Below are 21825 nucleotides of genomic sequence, written 5' to 3'. Positions count from 1 at the left end.
AATATGCCTATATTAATATATTCTATATGATATCATGCCTTTTGGTTTGCATTTTGGCTACAGTTTGGATCGTCATGTTTCTGTGTCCGTAAAACGTGTGTGAGACTATTGTATTATCAAGTAGATGTATCTAAGTTTAATTCATGTCTTGGTCATGTGACTCCCGGAAGGTGAGGCAGGTCAATAAGTTGGTGTCTCTAGTTGTTTTCCTTCGTTTACCTTTACAGCTCCTAATCGTCCCCCTGGCAATGTGTCCTGGAAGACTGATGGCTCATGGGTAACTGTTAGGTGGGATCATGTCAAGACCCTAGACAATGAATCAGCCGTACTGGGTTACAAGGTGAGTGGTGTCTGTTTGTAGGAGAGGTGTGTGCAGGTAGGTATGTTATTGTCATATTGCGAATGCACTGTCAAAATATATTAAATCATGTTAACATGTGTGAAGTGAAAGGGGATATGTGGTCAAAATGAATAAAGTTGTTCTCAGAAGCTACTTGTAAATAATCAGATATGTAGTGCAATAAAAAGGTCATGTAAAGGAATCAAAGAGCATTTGATAAGGCTCAGCCTGGCAATAGAAAAACATTCAAGATATGACATATCATCAGTAGATAACATGAACCATCCTATTCTGGTTTTATAGTGGGATGCTGTGCAGAGAGAAAACACAAAAGTCATGAAAACATTATCGTAATAAAACAAATAATAGTTCATCAAGGGGGAAAGGACACACATTCAATAACCCAACAAATAATAGTTCATCAAGGGGGAAAGGACACACATTCAATAACCCAACAAATAATAGTTCATCAAGGGGGAAAGGACACACATTCAATAACCCAACAAATAATAGTTCATCAAGGGGGAAAGGACACACATTCAATAACCCAACAAATAATAGTTCATCAAGGGGGAAAGGACACACATTCAATAACCCAACAAATAATAGTTCATCAAGGGGGAAAGGACACACATTCAATAACCCAACAAATAATAGTTCATCAAGGGGGAAAGGACACACATTCAATAACCCAACAAATAATAGTTCATCAAGGGGGAAAGGACACACATTCAATAACCCAACAAATAATAGTTCATCAAGGGGGAAAGGACACACATTCAATAACCCAACAAATAATAGTTCATCAAGGGGGAAAGGACACACATTCAATAACCCAACAAATAATAGTTCATCAAGGGGGAAAGGACACACATTCAATAACCTAACAAATAATAGTTCATCAAGGGGGAAAGGACACACATTCAATAACCCAACAAATAATAGTTCATCAAGGGGGAAAGGACACACATTCAATAACCTAACAAATAATAGTTCATCAAGGGGGAAAGGACACACATTCAATAACCTAACAAATAATAGTTCATCAAGGGGGAAAGGACACACATTCAATAACCCAACAAATAATAGTTCATCAAGGGGGAAAGGACACACATTCAATAACCTAACAAATAATAGTTCATCAAGGGGGAAAGGACACACATTCAATAACCTAACAAATAATAGTTCATCAAGGGGGAAAGGACACACATTCAATAACCCAACAAATAATAGTTCATCAAGGGGGAAAGGACACACATTCAATAACCCAACAAATCTATTTCCTCTGTAGAAATTGTGTGAATAGGTTCCCTCCCTCTGTCTTCTCTCAGGTCCTGTACAAGCACGAGGGCCAGTCTGCTCTGAAGGTTCTGGACAAGGGGAAGACGTCTGTGACCCTGCCCCTACCCAAAGACAATGGCTACGTGGTCCTGGAGATACGCTCTTGGGGGGAGGGGGGCGACGGAGCCGCACAAGAGACCATCGTCTCCCGAGACTCAGGTGAGACTTGGACTGACTGCGTGTGTCCCAATAATATATTTTTTCTCATAAAGTGTACACTCATTCACTACTTCCCCTAAATCTATAAGCATTGGATTGGTGAAAGGATGGGCTATAGATTGTTTCTACCATATTTCTTATACCAGTCATTTCCTTTCATATCAAGGGAAGTGAACAAGTGCACACGAACATAAATTTTGTGGAATTCTATCAGATTGCATCTAGGGCCTTTTAGGGTAGTTCAGATTATCACAGGTGTCTAATTATCTCTGTCCCTCCGTGTGGCCTTATCACATGTATACTATGTTAAATAATGAAATAATACCATTGGTTTTTCTACTGAGGGTTTCAGCATGAAATAGCCATTGTCTTTTTTTACCCACTTTCATTTATTTTACGATGTCAATATGTCTTTGTTGTATATGTTTTAGGGCCAAACTGGTGGCAGTTGTAATAAAAGACAATTGTTGGAAGATTTGCAGAGTTGCCATTGTTGATTAGATACTTTTTTCATTAATTTGTCTATATTATCTTGAGCACTTGGTGTCATGACTTCTACCGAAGGTAACTCCTCTCCCTGTTCTGGCGGCGCTCGGCGGTTTACAAGCCGCCACCGATCCCTTTTTCCTTTTCTGTTTGTTTTGTCTGTGATTCTTTTTCACACCTGGTTTCATTTGCGTTTATTTCTGTGTGTATAAGGGTAACCTGTTGCCTGCCTTAGTTTGTGCGGGATAGTCTTTTGTGTATTGTGCTCGATTGTATTTAAAGTTTGTTGTTTTCACGGTTACGCACGTGTATTTGAGTGTATTTCCTCCGTGCGTTTGCAGAGTGCTCAGTATCGAGAGCGTAGTTTGTATTTTCGACTGTGCCATTTTTGTGTTGGTGGACTGTCTGATTAAACACTCTTCTCAGACATCCCTGCTCTCCTGCGCCTGACTCCTACACCTCTCACCTAGACGCACGTAATCACATATGGTCTATCCACTAGAAACCCATGGACAATATGGACACAGATATTTAAAAAAAAAATCATGTTAAATATGAATAAATGTAAAAGTTATACAAGTATAAATTACCAACGTTGCCATAGATGACCTGTTCATGACCAACATTCCAGTAACCTTGGTAAATGAACAACAGCTTTGCAACTCTATACACTCCACATAACCCCAGAGCTTCTTCAGGCAAGGTTTTGTGCCAAGTTTAAGTCACAACCCCACCTAGGACTACTCTATATAAAATATAAAATAACCAAATCCCATCTCCTGTTCTGCATGAGTCTACCCCAACAGCTAGTGTAGCCCATGTCCTAACAGGATAAGCTAGCTTTCACACGAAGAAGGTTACAAGAGCTTAAGTGGTAATTGGAACCACGCGGCTATACACGGCAGCCCAGTCATAATTAGCTGGGAGGATGAGGTCAAACTGTTCTGTGAAATCCATGTCAAGTCAAGTTTTATTGGTCACATATGTAACAGTATAGCTTCTGTCCCTCTCCTCGCCCCAACCTGGGCTCGAACCATGGACCCTCTGCACACATCAACCACAGTCACTCACGAAGCATCGTTACCCATCACGCCACAAAAGCCACAGCCCTTGCAGAGCAAGGGGAACCACTACTTCAAGGTCTCAGAGCAAGTGACGTCACCAATTGAAATGCTATTAGAGTGCACCACCGCTAACTAGCTAGCAATTTCACATCGGTTAAACATACACATGGTTAGCAGATGTTAATGCGAGAGTAGCGAAATGCTTGTGCTTCTAGGTCTGACCGTGCAGTAATATCTAACAAGTAATCTAACAATTCCTAACAATTTCACAACTACCTTATACACACAAGTGTAAAGGAATGAATAAGAATATGTACATATAAATATATGGATGAGTGATGGCCGAACGGTATAGGCAAGATGCAGTAGATGGTATAGAGTACAGTATATACAAATGAGATGAGTAATCTAGGGTATGTAAACATTATATTAAGTTGCATTGTTTAAAGTGACTAGTGAGACATTTATTACATCCAATTTTTTATTATTAAAGTGGCTAGAGATTTGAGTCAGTATGTTGGCAGCAGCCACTCAATGTTAGTGATGACTGTTTAACAGTCTGATGGCCTTGAGATAGAGGCTGTTTTTCAGTCTCTCGGTCCCAGCTTTGATGCACCTGTACTGACCTCGCCTTCTGGATGATAGTGGGGTGAACAGGCAGTGGCTCGGGTGGTTGTTGTCCTTGTTGACCTTTTTGGCCTTCCTGTTTCTGATAGCCTATCATTTCTCAAGTGGGAATTGGAATATTGGATCTGGGTAGCTTTCTGGAGTCCCGTTGCTGCCTGTGAGGTTGCTAGGCTGCTGTGGGAAGTTGAGGTTCATCAGTGAGTGACAGAGTTTAATGAGAGGTAGAGAGGGTTAATGGGGGTTTACCTCACTGGATTCTGTATTAGTGCCTGTCTATCACACACATGCAGGAATGCACACATACTGAACACATATGCGCTCTCGCGCACACACACATACAGACACACATTGTTATTTGGAGTATGCTTGCTTACGACTAGCTGTGTTCCAGTCCCAGTCTCTAGAGCTGGGAGGGCTGTGTGAGCCGGTCAGAGGGACAGTGGTTGTTAGTCAGTGTCTGTCAATTAGCTTTTGCTTACTGAGCTCAGTATTAGAACTGTGACTCCTCCAATAAGCAAAGGAGACAAGAAGGCAACTGTTATGATAATACTGTACCAGAGCATGTCCCCAATTTTTTTTTCTCTCTCTCTCTCTCTCTCTCTCTATCTCTTTCTCTTTCTCTCTTTCTCTTTCTCTTTCTCTATCTCTTTCTCTTTCTCTCTTTCTCTTTCTCTTTCTCTTTCTCTTTCTCTTTCTCTTTCTCTTTCTCTTTCTCTTTCTCTTTCTCTTTCTCTTTCTCTCTCTCTCTCTTTCTCTCTCTTTCTCTCTCTTTCTCTCTCTATCTCTCTCTTTCTCTTTCTCTTTCTCTTTCTCTTTCTCTTTCTCTTTCTCTTTCTCTTTCTCTTTCTCTTTCTCTCTCTTTGTCTCTCTTTCTCTCTCTCTCTTTCTCTCTCTATCTCTCTCTCTCTCTCTCTCTCTCTCTTTCTCTTTCTCTTTCTCTTTCTCTCTCTCTCTTTCTCTTTCTCTTTCTCTTTCTCTTTCTCTTTCTCTCTCTTTCTCTCTCTTTCTCTTTCTCTTTCTCTCTCTTTCTCTTTCTCGCTTTCTATCTCGCTCTCTTTCTCAAACAGGAACTGGAATGATGGTGCAGAACCAGGCGGGATCCCCATGGTCCAATCATGCTCCTCTCCTGCTCACCGCCACACTCTCCATCACTCTCATTGGCTTACTGGACCTGTGATCTACAACAATCCCTGGACATTATGTTTCATGGTCTATGCCGATTGGTCAAATTCACCTATCTGGAGTTTTGTTGGGGTGGGGTTAAGGGATGAATTTGAATAGGTGGGGAGGGATGTGTGGGGTAATATTTTGAAGCAAGGGGGATGGTGGGAGTTGTCAAAATGACTAATGGTTATTTTATTCTTTTTATAAGAAAATCAAAGAGGGTAATTTTTTTATGTGTGGGTCTATGGGGTTCCAAGTGGGTCAGACTACCTGATTGTCAGTTACATTGGTGTCATTAGAACCATGCCTTATGGGGATAAGAGAGGCCTTTGTGCTTCACAGCAATAGGTCACTCTCTCCATGTCTCCTGGCTTTCCCTACTCTGCTATAAACCCAAGGCTCACTGGCGTATGTCACCCAAATCAGCCTGTGTATGTAGAGCATCATGTGTACATACCATTGAGAATGAAAGAGGACTCTAGTGCCCAAAAGCATGTTTTAGCAAGGGCTACGCAATTGAGGACTTTCACCATTCTGAAGTTGTCAAATGGGTGGGACATCCTATGGGTTAAGGAAGGATCACATAATTCCATCCAGGTCCTCAGGAGGGATCAGCCAATGAATTATACTTGTGATCAAACATTCTGTAACTGCAGGAGGCAGTAAATCGCCAACCTTCACTTTATACCTGTTTAAGCAACACACTACCAGGTGGCAGTAAATTGCCAACCTTCATTTTATACCTGTTTAAGCAACACACTACCAGGTGGCAGTATGCACCCTTTCATTTTTTTTTACCAACTCATAGAAGTAGTAGTAGAAGAAAATGTACTACTTCAAAATGGAGAGGGTCTCAATGGCGCTGCCCGTGCTCTCACAGATGCCATAATGGGACAGGTAAAATGATGAGTCCTCTATAATTATCTATGGTACACACATACGGAACAGTAGACAACATCTCTGGTTCCCTCAGACACTGACCAACTCAAATGTTTGTATCTAGAATAAGATGAAGGGGGATAAAACAGTGATGTCATAAATGTCATGATTTTTGAGAAAGTCTACTTCAAATGGAACTCACTGTAAATAGAACGCTACCTTAGCCTACTGGTCTTTCTTATGACACAGTCTCTGTTTAAAATGGTCCTTTTTCTCTTTGGATTGTCTGCCTGTGTATTTGTTTGGTTGCTTTATTATTTGTTTGCGATGGCAGCATCCGGATGAATAACTTTAATGGTCCAAATGAATGTTTACCTTTTTTATTGTTTATGTTTAGATGAGAGAACTCACCTTGATAAAGAGCTTCATCAGTTCTTTCAACAGCAAAAATACGATGAAAGTGTGATCACCAAAGTACAGAGTTATCGTTAGTATTATTATTAATGCCACCATTATTCTGTCACCCTTTATCCATGAACTTTTATGTAACATGTCCTGTTGTTCATTAACTGTTAATCATGCAACACACCTGCCATAAATACTGTCTGTCTGAGAAGGGTTCACGGCAAGGATACGACATCTAAGGAACATACTGCATATGCTAGTTAATCATGAAGCCCCTGTGATATTGATTTGGGTGTAAAGCAAAGAGAATTCCCACAAGCTGTTTAGATGTTCTCGATGTTTCCAGAGTTACAATAGCAACATGTCAACCTTTCATGCCCTGACCTTAGAGATCCTTATTTATTCTCTATGTTTGGTTAGGTAAGGGTGTGACTCGGGTGGGAAAATCTATGTTTCTATTTCTTTGTTGTTTTTGCCATGTGTGGTTCCCAATCAGAGGCAGCTGTCTATCGTTGTCTCTGATTAGGGATCATATACTGTGTAAGTTGTGATTTTCCATTTGGGTTTTGTGGGGTGTTATTTTCTGTTTAGTGTCTGTGCCTGACGGAACTGTTCGCTTTCGCTTTTGAATTTGTTATTTTTGTTTGAGTGTCTCTTCAAAAATAAACATCATGAACACTTTCCACGCTGCGCTTTGGTCCACTCTTCCTTCCACCGACGAGAGCCGTTACAGAACACCCCACCAAAGAAGGACCAAGCAGCGTGGCCAGGAGGACTGGACATGGGAGGAAATCCTGGAGGGACAGGGCCCTGGACACGGGCCGGGGAGTATCGCCCTCCAAGGGAGCAGATGGAGGCAGCGAGAGTGGAACGGCGACTATACGAAGAGTTAGCTCAACGACGGAAACACGAGAGGCAGCCCCAAACGGGGAGATTGGCGGAGGTAGGGTTTAGACCTGAGCCAACTCCCCGTGCTTACCGTGGGGAGTGTGTGACTGGTCAGGCACCGTGTTATGCGGTGATGCGCACAGTGTCTCCAGTGAGCATTCACAGGTCGGTGCGCTATGTGGGGTGCTGGCACAGAGCACCCCACAAAACCCAAATGGAAAATCACAACTTATATATGATCCCCAATCAGAGACAACCATAGACAGCTGCCTCTGATTGGGAACCACACGCGGCAAAAACAACAAAGAAATGGAAAACATAGATTTTCCCACCCGAGTCACACCCTGACCTAACCAAACATAGAGAATAAATAAGGATCTCTAAGGTCAGGGCATGACAGTAACCTCCACAAAGGTGTGGACTCCGGCCGCAAACCTGAACCTATAGGGGAGGGTCCGGGTGGGCATCTACTCTCGGTGGGGGCTCCGGTCAGGGATCCAGCCAGGACGGGTTGTGCCAGCTCTATGCTCGAGACCTCCAGTGCGCCTCCAGGGCCAGTGTATCCGGTGCCTGCTCCACGCACCAGGCTTCAAGTGCATCTCCCCAGTCCGGTGAGACCTGTTCCGGTTCCATGTACGAGGCCTCCAGTATGTCTCCCCAGCCTGGTAAGCCCTGTGGCAGCTCCACGCACCAGGTTTCCAGTACGTCTCCTCAGTCCGGTAAGACTTGTTCCGGCTCCACGTACGAAGCCTCCAGTGATGATCCATGGCCCGGTGCCAGTAGTGATGATCCATGGCACGAAGCCTCCAGTGATGATCCATGGCCCGGAGCCTCCAGTGATGATCCATGGCCTGGAGCCTATAGTGATGATCCATGGCACAAAGCCTCCAGTGATGATCCATGGCCCGGAGCCTGCTGTGAAAATCCAGGGCACGGAGCCTCCAGCGACGGTCCCGAGCCTCCAGTAAAGGTCCCCAGTCCGGAGCCTCCAGCGACGGTCCCCAGTCAAGAGCTTGCAGCGACGAACTACGGTCCGGAGGTCCCGGCGACGATCCCTGACCGGAGCCCCCACCGAGAGTAGATGCCCACCCGGACCCTCCCCTATAGGTTCAGGTTTGCGGCCGGAGTCCACACCTTTGTGGAGGTTACTGTCATGCCCTGACCTTAGAGATCCTTATTTATTCTCTATGTTTGGTTAGGTCAGGGTGTGACTCGGGTGGGAAAATCTATGTTTTCCATTTCTTTGTTGTTTTTTCCGCGTGTGGTTCCCAATCAGAGGCAGCTGTCTATGGTTGTCTCTGATTGGGGATCATATATAAGTTGTGATTTTCCATTTGGGTTTTGTGGGGTGTTATTTTCTGTTTAGTGTCTGTGCCTGACGGAACTGTTCGCTTTCGCTTTCATTTTTGAATTTATTATTTTTGTTTGAGTGTTTCTTGAAAATAAACATCATGAACACTTTCCACGCTGCACTTTGGTCCACTCTTCCTTCCTCCGATGACGAGCTTTACACAACCACTGTCTTTGTCAAGTGTTATGCCACTGTACATTAAAACCGTGGCAGCTTTTGAACAGTGGGTCTTCTCCTATATTTTCCCATCTGATAACTCCTGCCCCTAGAAAGTCTGTGGAATGTATGTTCAGTACAATACCTTGAACTATTGATTTTGGGCGTAACCAAGAAGTTCAATGGTAAACTGCTCTTTCAACACAGTGTGTCTGTTCTCAATATAACTACTTAGATACATCTTAACGTGAAACAAGATGGCAACTACTGTATGTTGTCTCTTGTTTTATTCAATTTCTGTTGGTCTGAACCATATAAAGGCAGGTTGGCCAGTAGCAGTACGTTTGTGCTTCTACATGTTGTTCTATGCAGTAGAACAGTTCTAGGAACCAAGATGCTCTGTGGCATTCCAGGTTTTCTTAGTCATCACTAATTGTAATTTCAAAACATCTCAGGAGTGTAGGAATCAAACAATACCTTTTATGGTTTGCAAGGGGTCTTTTTTTGTTATTTGTAAAAGTCTGGGAGTTGAAAACGGTTTGTTGAGCAAGTGGTTGGATGATGGATCACTTGTTTTTTCCAGTGCTGTTTGCTAGCTACATCTCACATTTTAGGGCCAAAGCTGTATAGAAGTTATTGTTTGTTTTAAACAGACATCGACTGATTGTCAACATCAGAATGAGCGTGATACAAACACACTCTGGACATGAAACATTTTGATGACAATCTGTTAGTACAGCAACAACGCCACTGTTTGACAGTCATTTTGTTTTCAAAATAAATTGATGTATTCAACACCTGTCAGTTTTGATGTTTCAGACCCGTAGTGTTTTGATTCCAGTGTGTGAAGCCACCCAATCCTGTGCCTGACAGTGTTCAGGTCATTTTCTATTGGATCGGGAGTGTTGCGTTTTATAAACTGTTTTGGTATGTTGATCACTGTACCTTAAAATAAAGAGGGCAGCTAAAAAAGAAACGACGTGACTGTCCATACCTCCATACGTCCATACCTCCATACGTTCATACCTCCATACGTTCATACCTCCATACGTTCATACCTCCATACGTTCATACCTCCATACGTTCATACCTCCATACGTCCATACCTCCATACGTCCATACCTCCATACGTCCATACCTCCATACGTTCATACCTCCATACGTCCATACCTCCATACGTCCATACCTCCATACGTTCATACCTCCATACGTCCATACCTCCATACGTCCATACCTCCATACGTTCATACCTCCATACGTTCATACCTCCATACGTTCATACCTCCATACGTTCATACCTCCATACGTTCATACCTCCATACGTCCATACCTCCATACGTCCATACCTCCATACGTCCATACCTCCATACGTCCATACCTCCATACGTCCATACCTCCATACGTCCATACCTCCATACGTTCATACCTCCATACGTCCATACCTCCATACCTCCATACGTCCATACCTCCATACGTCCATACCTCCATACGTCCATACCTCCATACGTCCATACCTCCATACGTCCATAAGTCCATACCTCCATACGTCCATACCTCCATATGTCTAGACGTCCATACGTCCATACGTCCATACCTCCATACGTCCATACCTCCATACGTCCATTCCTCCATACGTCCATACCTCCATACGTCCATACCTCCATACGTCCATTCCTCCATACGTCCATACCTCCATACGTCCATACCTCCATACGTCCATACCTCCATACCTCCATACGTCCATACCTCCATACGTCCATACCTCCATACCTCCATACGTCTTATAGTAATATAGTAATGACTTACTATAAACACAAACTCTCACTTTGAAGTTGAAGACAATGAATGCATGGTAATACTGTCGTTAAAACTGCAGAACAAGGGCATCAATTTGACTCTCTTTCAACATGCCGGTCAAACTATAGTCAAACATATATCTCATTCAGCAGCTTCTGCAGGGTCAAACAGTTACTAAGGCCTGATATGCTGAAAGCCACTGAACCACTCAGCTCTGTACACTGTATCACATCTATCTCTTCAATAATGTTTAAGATAAAATGATACAGCCACCAACTAGGAAAGCAGCCTGTGTTCCCGTAAGCACAGGATAGGAGTTACTATGGTAAAGACTGAGCATACAAAACAGAATAGCCTCAAGTCGACGGGGCATGGACTCTACAAGGTGTTGAAAGCGTTCCACAGGGATGCTGGCCCATGTTGATTCCAATGCTTCCCACAGTTGTGTCAAGTTGGCTGGATACCCTTTAGGTGGTTGACCATTCTTGATACACACAGGAAACTGTTGAGAGTGAAAAACCCAGCAGTGTTGCAGTTCTTGACACACTTAAACCTGTGCGCCTGGCACCTACTACCATACCCCGTTCAAAGGCACTTCAATCTTTGGTCTTTCCCATTCACCATCTAAATGGCACACATACACAATCCATTGTCTCAAGGCATAAACATCCTTCTTTAACCTGTCTCCTACCCTTCATCTACACTGATTGGAGTTGATTTAACAAGTGAAATCAATAAGGTATTATAGCTTTCACATGGATTCACCCGGTCAGTCTGGAAAGAGCAGATATTCCTAATGTTTTGTACACTCAATGTATTTGTACACTGGATCTCACTTATCATCGGTCTGTAGATACTGTACTGTACTGTGCTGCTAGAGTACAGTTGCTAGCACACACTTAGCTCACAACTCAGAGCCTACTGTTTGGTGGGTAGTGTTGTTCCTTCCTCACCCAGCACTGGTATAGGTCTGAGAAGACGCACAAGTACATGTGATCTGCCCTTGCTTATTCTACCCCAATCGGGAAGGTTGCCTCAGCCATGGGCTGTTGTTGCCCTTTTGGTTATGTACGTAATTCTAGCTTATTCATTTGTGTGTGTGTGTGTGTGTGTGCGTGTGCATGTGTGCGTGTGTGTGTGCGTGTGTACGTGTGTGCGTGTGTGTGTGTGTGTGTAAATGTTTTTGTTAACGCAACGCTTTTCATATTTAAAACTACCATCAGATAACTCTGTAATACTAAGGTGACATCATGTCCAAAAACTGTTGGAATGTTGTGTCAACTTCAGGAAGTCTGATTGGTCGGTTCATCTCTCACTTCATGGTGGAAGCTATGATAGTGCTCGAAGTAGATGTTGCCCGTAACCACAGATCTAGGATCAGTTACTCTCCCCCTAATACTAACCTGAAGCATTAGGGGGGTGAAAACACTGTCCCTGTATCAGTGGTTAAAAAGGGCAACCTCTCTGCTAGGATGTGCTTATCTGTCAGCTGGTCGGGCTGACATGTTGATATGTTATGATACCGTTTGGCCAATCTAAATCTGGGATTGAATGGAAATGTGAAGGGGGGATGGCACTTGTAAATGTGACTAAATAAACACCTTGGGTTTGTATTTAAAACGTTCCTGTTCCACTGTGTTTTTTATTTCCTTATCACTGTTGAATTTGCATGGATGATGTAGCATGATCAAAGATTGCTTTATTATGTCAGTTGTGACATATCAGGATGAATAGCCCCTAAATACTTTCCATTTTACCTAGTGTGCGTCATTTCATCCATTAGGGAGGGGGGACCTGGGTTGATTGTCTCAAGGGTTGGTTGTCACATTCCTTATTATTACCAATCTAGAGATTGCTGTGTAATATTAAAATATGGTCAATTCATGTCAGCATGACATGTTTCACGTTTTTATTAGTCGTATGTACAGAATATACACATGGTATACACCATCCATACACTGTGAAATACACACACGTACACATGCATACACAAACAAATTTACTCAAAATGTCATATGTTGCTCTCACGGCATAAAATGCAGAATTTTGTTGGGAATATTTTTCGATCAAAGAAAGGCATGGCTGTTTCTAAGACTCTGTATGCTGTAGTTCCTGTTACAAAAGGAATCAGCAACTAGCAAACATTGTGACAACCAACCCAAGAATGGAGCGTGTGTTTGATGGCTTTTAGCTCAATGTTGAAATACGATATGAGGATAGAAAGGGTCCCGACTGTATGTCAACCCAAGGCCTTGGTATTTCTATTAAGGCTTATAAGAGTCTTGTAAGATATACTAGCTCTGAGAAATACACGAGAGTAAAAAGTGTGAGCCAACTCCGGTCTCCCCTAATCAGTCAATCTCCCACTACCCAGAATAGCTTATCACTTGCACTTTGATACCAATTATTATTAAGGAAAGTGAAAAGTATAAATAAGCAAGAACAAAGCACAGCTAGAAACTCGCCCTCTGTCACTGGTGGAGAAAGGTAATACGATCACATCCATATTCATGTTTTGTATGTAATATGTAATGTTATATTCATGTATGTAACATAGCTTGTAATTTCATATGTAATATCACCGCTATGTTGCAACTTACTTATCATGCATGACATGGTGATAACAGTGTGTTTATTAATTAACGTGTGAATAGCATTTGAAAATATTTAGGTTTGTTAACAGTGGATATAAGTGTGTGTATGCTTAGATCAGACTTGGTTCAAATACATTATTGAATACACTGCAGGGTGGGTGGAGTTGACCCTTTTGGTTATGGTGGCCAGGGCGTAAATAAATGTTACAATTAAAACCTTTAATTTTTTTTGGAAAAACTACATTTTTGGGGACTTTTTAATTGTTTCCATTATACCAGTCAAGTTATAGTATGTGAAGTGCACTTCAAGCATTTGAAAGTGTTTCTACATTTGACCTAGGTCTGGGTATACATGAATGTGATTTTGTTTAATATCCAGTTAATCAAGAACAATAGTTACATGGGTTACTAAATGTTAGAGATTGTGAAATACAAACACTATCCAATACTTTGTGATATCTAATATTGACAAACTTGGTTGACCTGAATGAACAACATAACAACATAATTGCACTCTGCTTTTAAAAAGTATTTCAGGTATAAAATGTTATAATTGCATAATTATACGATTTCGTAATATATTTATATTTAAGAATGTATTTATTAAGTCATTTGTTTGTTTATTTGTATGTATTCATTTTAATCATCTATCCTTTCTTTCAGGTACATTGTTTCTAAGGAAAACATACTTTATTTTTACAACACAATGGCCAGACTTACTGTGCTTGCAGGTACATGCCTATGCCGTCTTCAGTCATTACCATCACTATCATCATCCCCATTGTCCTTGTCGCTATCATCATCCTCATCCTCCTTATCATTATCATCATCCTCATCTTATTCTTCAACGTGACCCACTGGCAAACGAGTCCCTAGTGTCTACTCTGTTAACTCAGTAATCTTTCCTCAGGTCTGGGCCTTCTGCTGATGTTGCAGATTGGTAAGCGTTTCCCTCATCAACTTTTTTACATTTCTCAATTGACATGTTTAAACCATAGAGATTAAGATTGTGTTCAATCTAATTCTGTGGTTTAAATGTCCTTATCTGAGCCCCAATTACACCTCTGAGACTCTGTAATCCTACTCAAATTCATGCATCCTACATAAGCATTTAAAATTAGGAATCCACTTAAAGAAAAATAATCTAACCCATTATTTTAGAGCACTCCAAAGGGTCAATGTGAAATTCAGTCTCTGGATAGATTACCTGTTCTACCTTCAGCTGCCTCCACCAAACTGGTGTGTCACATGACCAACTGGTCCCAGTATCGCCCAACCACTGGGAAGTTCACCCCCGAGAACATCGACCCATTCCTCTGCACCCACGTGATCTACGCCCTGGCCACCATCAACAGCTTCAACCAGGTCGCCCCTATCGAGTGGAATGACGAGACCCTCTACACGAGCCTCAACCACCTGAAGAATGTGTGAGTGACTCTGGGTTGACATCAGTGAGAGTTGGGCCTTAGTTAATAACTCCATGGTGAACACTAGGTTTGACTCCTCATCTTACCTCTCTGATCTGCAGGAACCCAATGATGAAGACACTGCTGTCTGTCGGAGGCACAGTCAACGGACTTAGCCCGTAAGTCTCTTATTGGTTCTTCACAGTATTTTATTGCGATTTCACAGCTCTCCAAAAGCATGGTTTTTGATAAGATAAAATTTAACTTTCACATCTTTCCACTACTCCACATTAAACAGATTTGTGTTTTTGGACCCAGCATCTAAAAAAGTCAATTTCAATGGTGCAGGTTTTTATTGTTTCCCATTCCACTCCTTTTTTTATCAGGTTTAATCATTGTGTTTTATCATAGTGTTTAATCATAGTGTTTTATCATAGTGTTTTATCATAGTGTTTTCCATTTCCCTACTTCTGCACATCAATAGACTCAGGACCCGAGAAACGGTTTACATTGTCTCCCTCCACCCCTCTAGATTCATCGGCATGGTGTCCAAGCCTGAGGGCCGCCAGGCCTTCATCAAGTCTGCCATCAGCTACCTGCGTTCCCATGGCTTTGACGGTCTCAACCTGGCCTGGGAGTTCCCCACTCAAAACGGCAGCCCCGATGGAGACAGGGAGAGATTCACCAAGCTCGTCAGAGTAAGCTTGCACATAAACTTTTTTACTGAAAGTTATTTGCACCTTTATCTTTCAATGTGTTTCTGTCATTTTCTGTGGCTTGTTATCGTTGTAGCTCTGTCTATCCAGCTCAGCCTGAAGGGCCATATAGTTTTGACTATTTTCAGTACCTAATGTCTATGTATGGCTTAACAGGAGCTGCAGAAGGCCTTTGAGAATGACGCTAAAGACACCAGGCTGACCCAGTTGCTCCTGTCTGCCAACGTGGCTGCTCTTCAGCCCACTATCAACTCCAGCTACGAGGTGGCCCAGATCGCCAGGTACTGTAGACAGCATGGGTCTGGGAGAAACCCACTCAGCGGACATAAGTCTTTGATATGAATTAAAGTCTCTGTTTTCTCTCTCTTTCTCTTTTTTATATCTCTCTCTCACTCTCCTTTTCAAACAAACACACTTTCTATACTTCATTCCCCTGTCTATTCATGTCTCTGCAGCTCTCTGGACTTCATCAACGTGATGACCTATGACTTCCACGGACACTGGGAGAGAGCCACAGGACACAATAGCCCACTGTTCCGCAGCAGCCATGACTCGGGGACACACTACCACTTCAATGTCGTAAGACACACTTTCTTTTTTAACAAGTTTTTCACTGGGAAACTTGTGAAGAAATTATGTAAATATAGGAAATATTGGTATTGATGTCCTCCATTGTAGCTCCCTTGTCTTAACCACCTGTCCCTATGTGTTAGGACTCTGCCATCACCTACTGGCTGGACAACGGTGCTCCCGCTGAGAAGCTGCTGATGGGTTTCCCCACCTACGGCCGTACCTACCGTCTCACCACCTCCAACACTGGCCTGGGAGCCCCCACAAACGGCCCGGCTGACGCTGGCCCCTACACCCGGGACGCAGGATACTGGTCCTACTACGAGGTGCGCTAAAACTTTAATAACTATGTTCATGATCATACATCTGATCTATATATATATATATATATATTATTTATTTTTTTAACTCAAAGCACACGGCCACGAATCTCAAAACACTATACGCCATTTTGTGTAGTTTGTTTGTTTATCTTTGTTTGTCATTATCTAACTGAATGTTTCGCTCCTCCCAGGTCTGCTCCTTCACCTCCGGTGCCACTATCGAATGGATTGATGAGCAGAAGGTCCCCTACGCCGTCAAAGGCAGTTCCTGGGTGGGCTACGACAGCAAAGAGAGCTACGCTGCCAAGGTACATGCCAGGAACATCTGAGTCAATATCAATCAATCATGCAATCAACTGATTTATCTCTAAAGCCATGTCCATGTTAGCACATCTGTCTGTGTCTTCTTTGCTTCATCAGGTCCAGTGGCTGAAGACCAAGAACCTGGGAGGAGCCTCTGTGTGGACCCTGGACATGGATGACTTCAGTGGTGCTTTCTGTGCTGATGGCCCCTTCCCTCTCGTCAACCAACTCCGCAATTCTCTGGGTAAATGAACTTACATTCAGTTCAATTGAATTCAGTTGACTTTACAAACCTCTAAGTCAAGTACAGTAAAGCTATACAGTATGTAGGTCTATATATCATCTCAAACTCTCCTCCCTTTCTCCATACCTCCTTCCCTTTCTCCCTCCCTCTCCCAGGCTTCGCCCCCAAGCCCACCACCACTCGGGCACCCACCACCACCCCAGACCCCATCCTCAGCTTCTGCTCCGGACGCCCAGACGGCCTGTACGTCAACATCTTCGACAACACCACCTACTTCCAGTGTTTCCGTGGCAACACCTACCTGCACAAATGCCAGCCCGGCCTGGTCTATGTTGATGCCTGCAAGTGCTGCAACTGGCCCTGAATTACTGCTAGCTATGTACTGTAGGACTAATTAGTTAGAATGCCATAACAACCTTCAATGACAACATGCTGTTACGGCAATAACCTACCATAGCAACTTAGTCATGAAAATAAATGTTTGAATTTTGTCCTTTCTTGTTTGCCTGGCTACAATCTTCCTCAATAAAAAAATAACATATAATGTGAATGTATAATTCTTTTGACGTAGAATCACAGGATTTTCAGAGTTTTTTTCCAATCCTGTATATTGATTATGAAATTATGAAAAATATTAACAACGTTCCACCCATGAGGCCACTAGAAGGCAATCTGGTCATTTGAAATGTGTTAACATTTGTTTAAATGTAACCTTTATTTAACTAGGCAGTCGCTTATGAACAAATTCTTATTTACAATGACCGCCTACAAAAGCCAAACCCGGACGACGCTGGTCCAATTTTGCGCCGCACTATGGGACTCCCAATCACGGCTGGTTGTGATACAGCCTGGATTCGTTTGACTGCAGGAAAGAGCTACAATGCATATATCAAGCATTTAGTCAATGGTCTCTCTCCTCTCTGCAAATATAACCACAAACATATAAGAATGCGTCATAATCCATTACATTACTATAGTTTAGCAATTTTCTCTTGGTCTCAAAGAACTTCCCAAAGTACCTTGTGTCATCTCACACAATATTATACATAACAGCCAATGTTATATTATTACCAGTTTACCAAGTCATTTCTAAGTTAATATCGGGGACTGAAAAATAAAGCAACATTTATATTTTCCTTCCTACAAACCTGGATGTTTACCAGAAAACATGATAAACCACTCCCATGGTGGTGTATCATGTTTTCTGGTAAACATCCAGGTAGAGCAGTCTACAACCATGGGAGTGGTGTATCATGTTTTCTGGTAAACATCCAGGTAGAGCAGTCTACAACCATGGGAGTGGTTTATCATGTTTTCTGGTAAACATCCAGGTAGAGCAGTCTACAACCATGGGAGTGGTTTATCATGTTTTCTGGTAAACATCCAGGTAGAGCAGTCTACAACCATGGGAGTGGTTTATCATGTTTTCTGGTAAACATCCAGGTAGAGCAGTCTACAACCATGGGAGTGGTTTATCATGTTTTCTGGTAAACATCCAGGTAGAGCAGTCTACAACCATGGGAGTGGTTTATCATGTTTTCTGGTAAACATCCAGGTAGAGCAGTCTACAACCATGGGAGTGGTTTATCATGTTTTCTGGTAAACATCCAGGTAGAGCAGTCTACAACCATGGGAGTGGTGTATCATGTTTTCTGGTAAACATCCAGGTAGAGCAGTCTATAACCATGGGAGTGGTTTATCATGTTTTCTGGTAAACATCCAGGTAGAGCAGTCTACAACCATGGGAGTGGTGTATCATGTTTTCTGGTAAACATCCAGGTAGAGCAGTCTACAACCATGGGAGTGGTTTATCATGTTTTCTGGTAAACATCCAGGTAGAGCAGTCTATAACCATGGGAGTGGTTTATCATGTTTTCTGGTAAACATCCAGGTAGAGCAGTCTATAACCATGGGAGTGGTTTATCATGTTTTCTGGTAAACATCCAGGTAGAGCAGTCTACAACCATGGGAGTGGTTTATCATGTTTTCTGGTAAACATCCAGGTAGAGCAGTCTACAACCATGGGAGTGGTTTATCATGTTTTCTGGTAAACATCCAGGTAGAGCAGTCTACAACCATGGGAGTGGTTTATCATGTTTTCTGGTAAACATCCAGGTAGAGCAGTCTACAACCATGGGAGTGGTTTATCATGTTTTCTGGTAAACATCCAGGTAGAGCAGTCTACAACCATGGGAGTGGTTTATCATGTTTTCTGGTAAACATCCAGGTAGAGCAGTCTACAACCATGGGAGTGGTTTATCATGTTTTCTGGTAAACATCCAGGTAGAGCAGTCTACAACCATGGGAGTGGTTTATCATGTTTTCTGGTAAACATTCAGGTAGAGCAGTCTACAACCATGGGAGTGGTTTATCATGTTTTCTGGTAAACATCCAGGTAGAGCAGTCTACAACCATGGGAGTGGTTTATCATGTTTTCTGGTAAACATCCAGGTAGAGCAGTCTATAACCATGGGAGTGGTGTATCATGTTTTCTGGTAAACATCCAGGTAGAGCGGTCTACAACCATGGGAGTGGTTTATCATGTTTTCTGGTAAACATCCAGGTAGAGCAGTCTACAACCATGGGAGTGGTTTATCATGTTTTCTGGTAAACATCCAGGTAGAGCAGTCTACAACCATGGGAGTGGTTTATCATGTTTTCTGGTAAACATCCAGGTAGAGCAGTTTACAACCATGGGAGTGGTTTATCATGTTTTCTGGTAAACATCCAGGTAGAGCAGTCTACAACCATGGGAGTGGTGTATCATGTTTTCTGGTAAACATCCAGGTAGAGCAGTCTATAACCATGGGAGTGGTTTATCATGTTTTCTGGTAAACATCCAGGTAGAGCAGTCTACAACCATGGGAGTGGTGTATCATGTTTTCTGGTAAACATCCAGGTAGAGCAGTCTATAACCATGGGAGTGGTTTATCATGTTTTCTGGTAAACATCCAGGTAGAGCAGTCTACAACCATGGGAGTGGTTTATCATGTTTTCTGGTAAACATCCAGGTAGAGCAGTCTACAACCATGGGAGTGGTTTATCATGTTTTCTGGTAAACATCCAGGTAGAGCAGTCTATAACCATGGGAGTGGTTTATCATGTTTTCTGGTAAACATCCAGGTAGAGCAGTCTATAACCATGGGAGTTGTCATGTTCTGACCATAGTTTTGTTATTTTATTCTGTGTTTTAGTATGGTGGGGGCGTGAGTTGGGGTGGGCAGGGGTGGGTTTGTTTTTCTATGTTGGGTTTTTGTTCTCTGTTTTTGTTTTGTTCCCTGTTCTCAATCAGAGGCATGTGTCGTTAGTTGTCTCTGATTGTGAATCATACTTAGGTAGCCTGGGTTTCACTTTTGGATTGTGGGTGTTTGTTTCCGTTTGAGTGTTTGGGCCACACGGTACTGTTTCGGTTTTCGTTTTGTTCACATCGTTTATTGTTTTGTTATTCAGTGTTCAGTTAGTTTTGAATAAATCATCATGAACACTTACCACGCTGCGCTTTGGTCCGATCCTTCTTCCACCCAAGACAACCATTACAGGAGTAGTTTATCATGTTTTCTGGTAAACATCCAGGTCGAGCAGTCCCACCATAGTGTATGGGTTAGACTGGCAACACTTAACCTCAGATAATGGCTATCAGGAGAGTAATAAACTCCATGCTGTTGTCCAAAGTCTTGCATTATTATTAGACTTAGCTCTGGGCTGAGAATTCTCTGTTGTCTCCACACATATAGCACCATTCCTGTTTACTGGATTCAAGTGGTCCTAGAAACAATTTATGGTAGCTAACTAATGGTTAATGTTTTACAGACCTGTTTCAACTGGAATATAGAAGGCTGAAGCATTTTTTGGGGGGGCAAGTCAGTTAAGAACAAATTCTTATTTATAATGACTGCCTACCCAATGAACAGTGGGTTAACTGCCTTGGTCAGGGACAGAACAGATTTTAACCTTGTCAGCTCAGGGATTCAATCCAGCAACCTTTCGGTTACTGGCCCAACGCTCTAACCACTAGGCAGTTTACAGTGCAAAAAAAAACATTTTGTCACTTGTTGATATAATGAAATAGAATAATTATTATTATTACATGTAACCAGGGACCTCTATGTTTTTTTCAATATCTTGTTGGTATAGTCTTGCTTGGTCAATTAAAGAAAATAAACTGCTGTCTCTAGTTATAGTGCCTTCAGAAATCAAATCAAATCCAATTTTATTGGTCACATACACATGGTTAGCAGATGTTAATGTGAGTGTAGTGAAATGCTTGTGCTTCTAGTTCTGACAATGCCGTAATATCTAACAAGTAATCTAACAAATTGACAACAACTACCTTATACACAAATATAAAGGGATGAATAAGAATATGTACATATAAATATATGGATGAGCGATGGCTGTGCGGCATAGGCCAGATACAGTAGATGGTATAGAATACAGTATACATATGAGTATACATATGAGATGAGTAATATTTACCAAGTAAACATTATTAAAGTGGCGTTATTTAAAGTGACTAGTGATATCTTTATTAAGTCCATGTATTAAAGTGACATCTTTATTAAGTCCATGTATTAATGTCACGTTTCTTCAAAATCGAACCCAGAAGCAGACCAGGACAAGGAGAGTAGGAAGAAGGTGAGTATTTATTTACAAGTGAATGTGAGTGGGTAGATACATCCAGGTGGCATAGCGGACAGCGGTGGTGAGTTGATGGGAGTAAATAGGTGGATCCAATGGGGAAGCGGAATCCTCCGATGACCAGGCGGGAATGGGGTAAATGATCCGGGTGAGTAACTGAAGACAGAACAAACGGAGGTAAGTTGAAGGCAAGCAAGACGTACAAAACAACAAAACAAATTCTATCCAACTTGAGGCTGATACTATGGCACAACATACTGTTCATGGCTAACGATCCGGCAGGGAATGGATGTCAGGTCAGAACTTTTGAAGGGGAGAGGTGATGATCAGGACAGGTGTGCAGATTACTGATGGGATACAGGTGCGGGTGAACA

At 42.3% G+C, this 21825-nt stretch overlaps 2 protein-coding genes across 2 annotated transcripts in view; both read left to right on the top strand.

Moving 5' to 3' along the window:
- Positions 1 to 8816, top strand: part of cntn2 (contactin 2) — a 73725-nt gene extending 64909 nt beyond the window's left edge. The window contains exons 20-22 of the mRNA XM_020483729.2: positions 228 to 340; positions 1672 to 1840; positions 5085 to 8816. Coding sequence (XP_020339318.2) covers positions 228 to 340; positions 1672 to 1840; positions 5085 to 5194 — 392 coding nt within the window. The 3' untranslated portion in view covers positions 5195 to 8816. The remainder of the gene's footprint in view (positions 1 to 227; positions 341 to 1671; positions 1841 to 5084) is intronic.
- A 4291-nt stretch (positions 8817 to 13107) lies between these two features.
- chia.1 (chitinase, acidic.1) lies at positions 13108 to 17359 on the top strand. Its single transcript, XM_020482253.2, has 12 exons — positions 13108 to 13144; positions 13915 to 13982; positions 14162 to 14191; positions 14474 to 14678; positions 14780 to 14836; positions 15190 to 15355; positions 15530 to 15654; positions 15829 to 15952; positions 16087 to 16269; positions 16458 to 16574; positions 16687 to 16813; positions 16969 to 17359. Exons 2-12 carry the CDS (start codon positions 13958 to 13960, stop codon positions 17175 to 17177), a joined length of 1368 nt encoding a protein of 455 aa, XP_020337842.1. The 5' UTR covers positions 13108 to 13144; positions 13915 to 13957; the 3' UTR covers positions 17178 to 17359.
- The last annotated feature ends 4466 nt before the right edge of the window (positions 17360 to 21825 follow it).

The sequence above is a fragment of the Oncorhynchus kisutch genome, linkage group LG5 (genome assembly GCF_002021735.2).
Source record: "Oncorhynchus kisutch isolate 150728-3 linkage group LG5, Okis_V2, whole genome shotgun sequence".
In the NCBI taxonomy this organism is placed as follows: domain Eukaryota; kingdom Metazoa; phylum Chordata; class Actinopteri; order Salmoniformes; family Salmonidae; genus Oncorhynchus; species Oncorhynchus kisutch.
This window is presented reverse-complemented; position numbering and strand designations above follow the sequence as displayed.

Excerpts from the sequence above, each read along its gene's own strand:
- chia.1 (XM_020482253.2), top strand. The coding sequence starts at position 13,958 with ATGGCCAGACTTACTGTGCTTGCAG. Across the intron at positions 15,356-15,529 it reads GATTCACCAAGCTCGTCAGA|GAGCTGCAGAAGGCCTTTGA; the intron begins GTAAGCTTGCAC and ends ATGGCTTAACAG. Across the intron at positions 16,575-16,686 it reads AAGAGAGCTACGCTGCCAAG|GTCCAGTGGCTGAAGACCAA; the intron begins GTACATGCCAGG and ends TTGCTTCATCAG.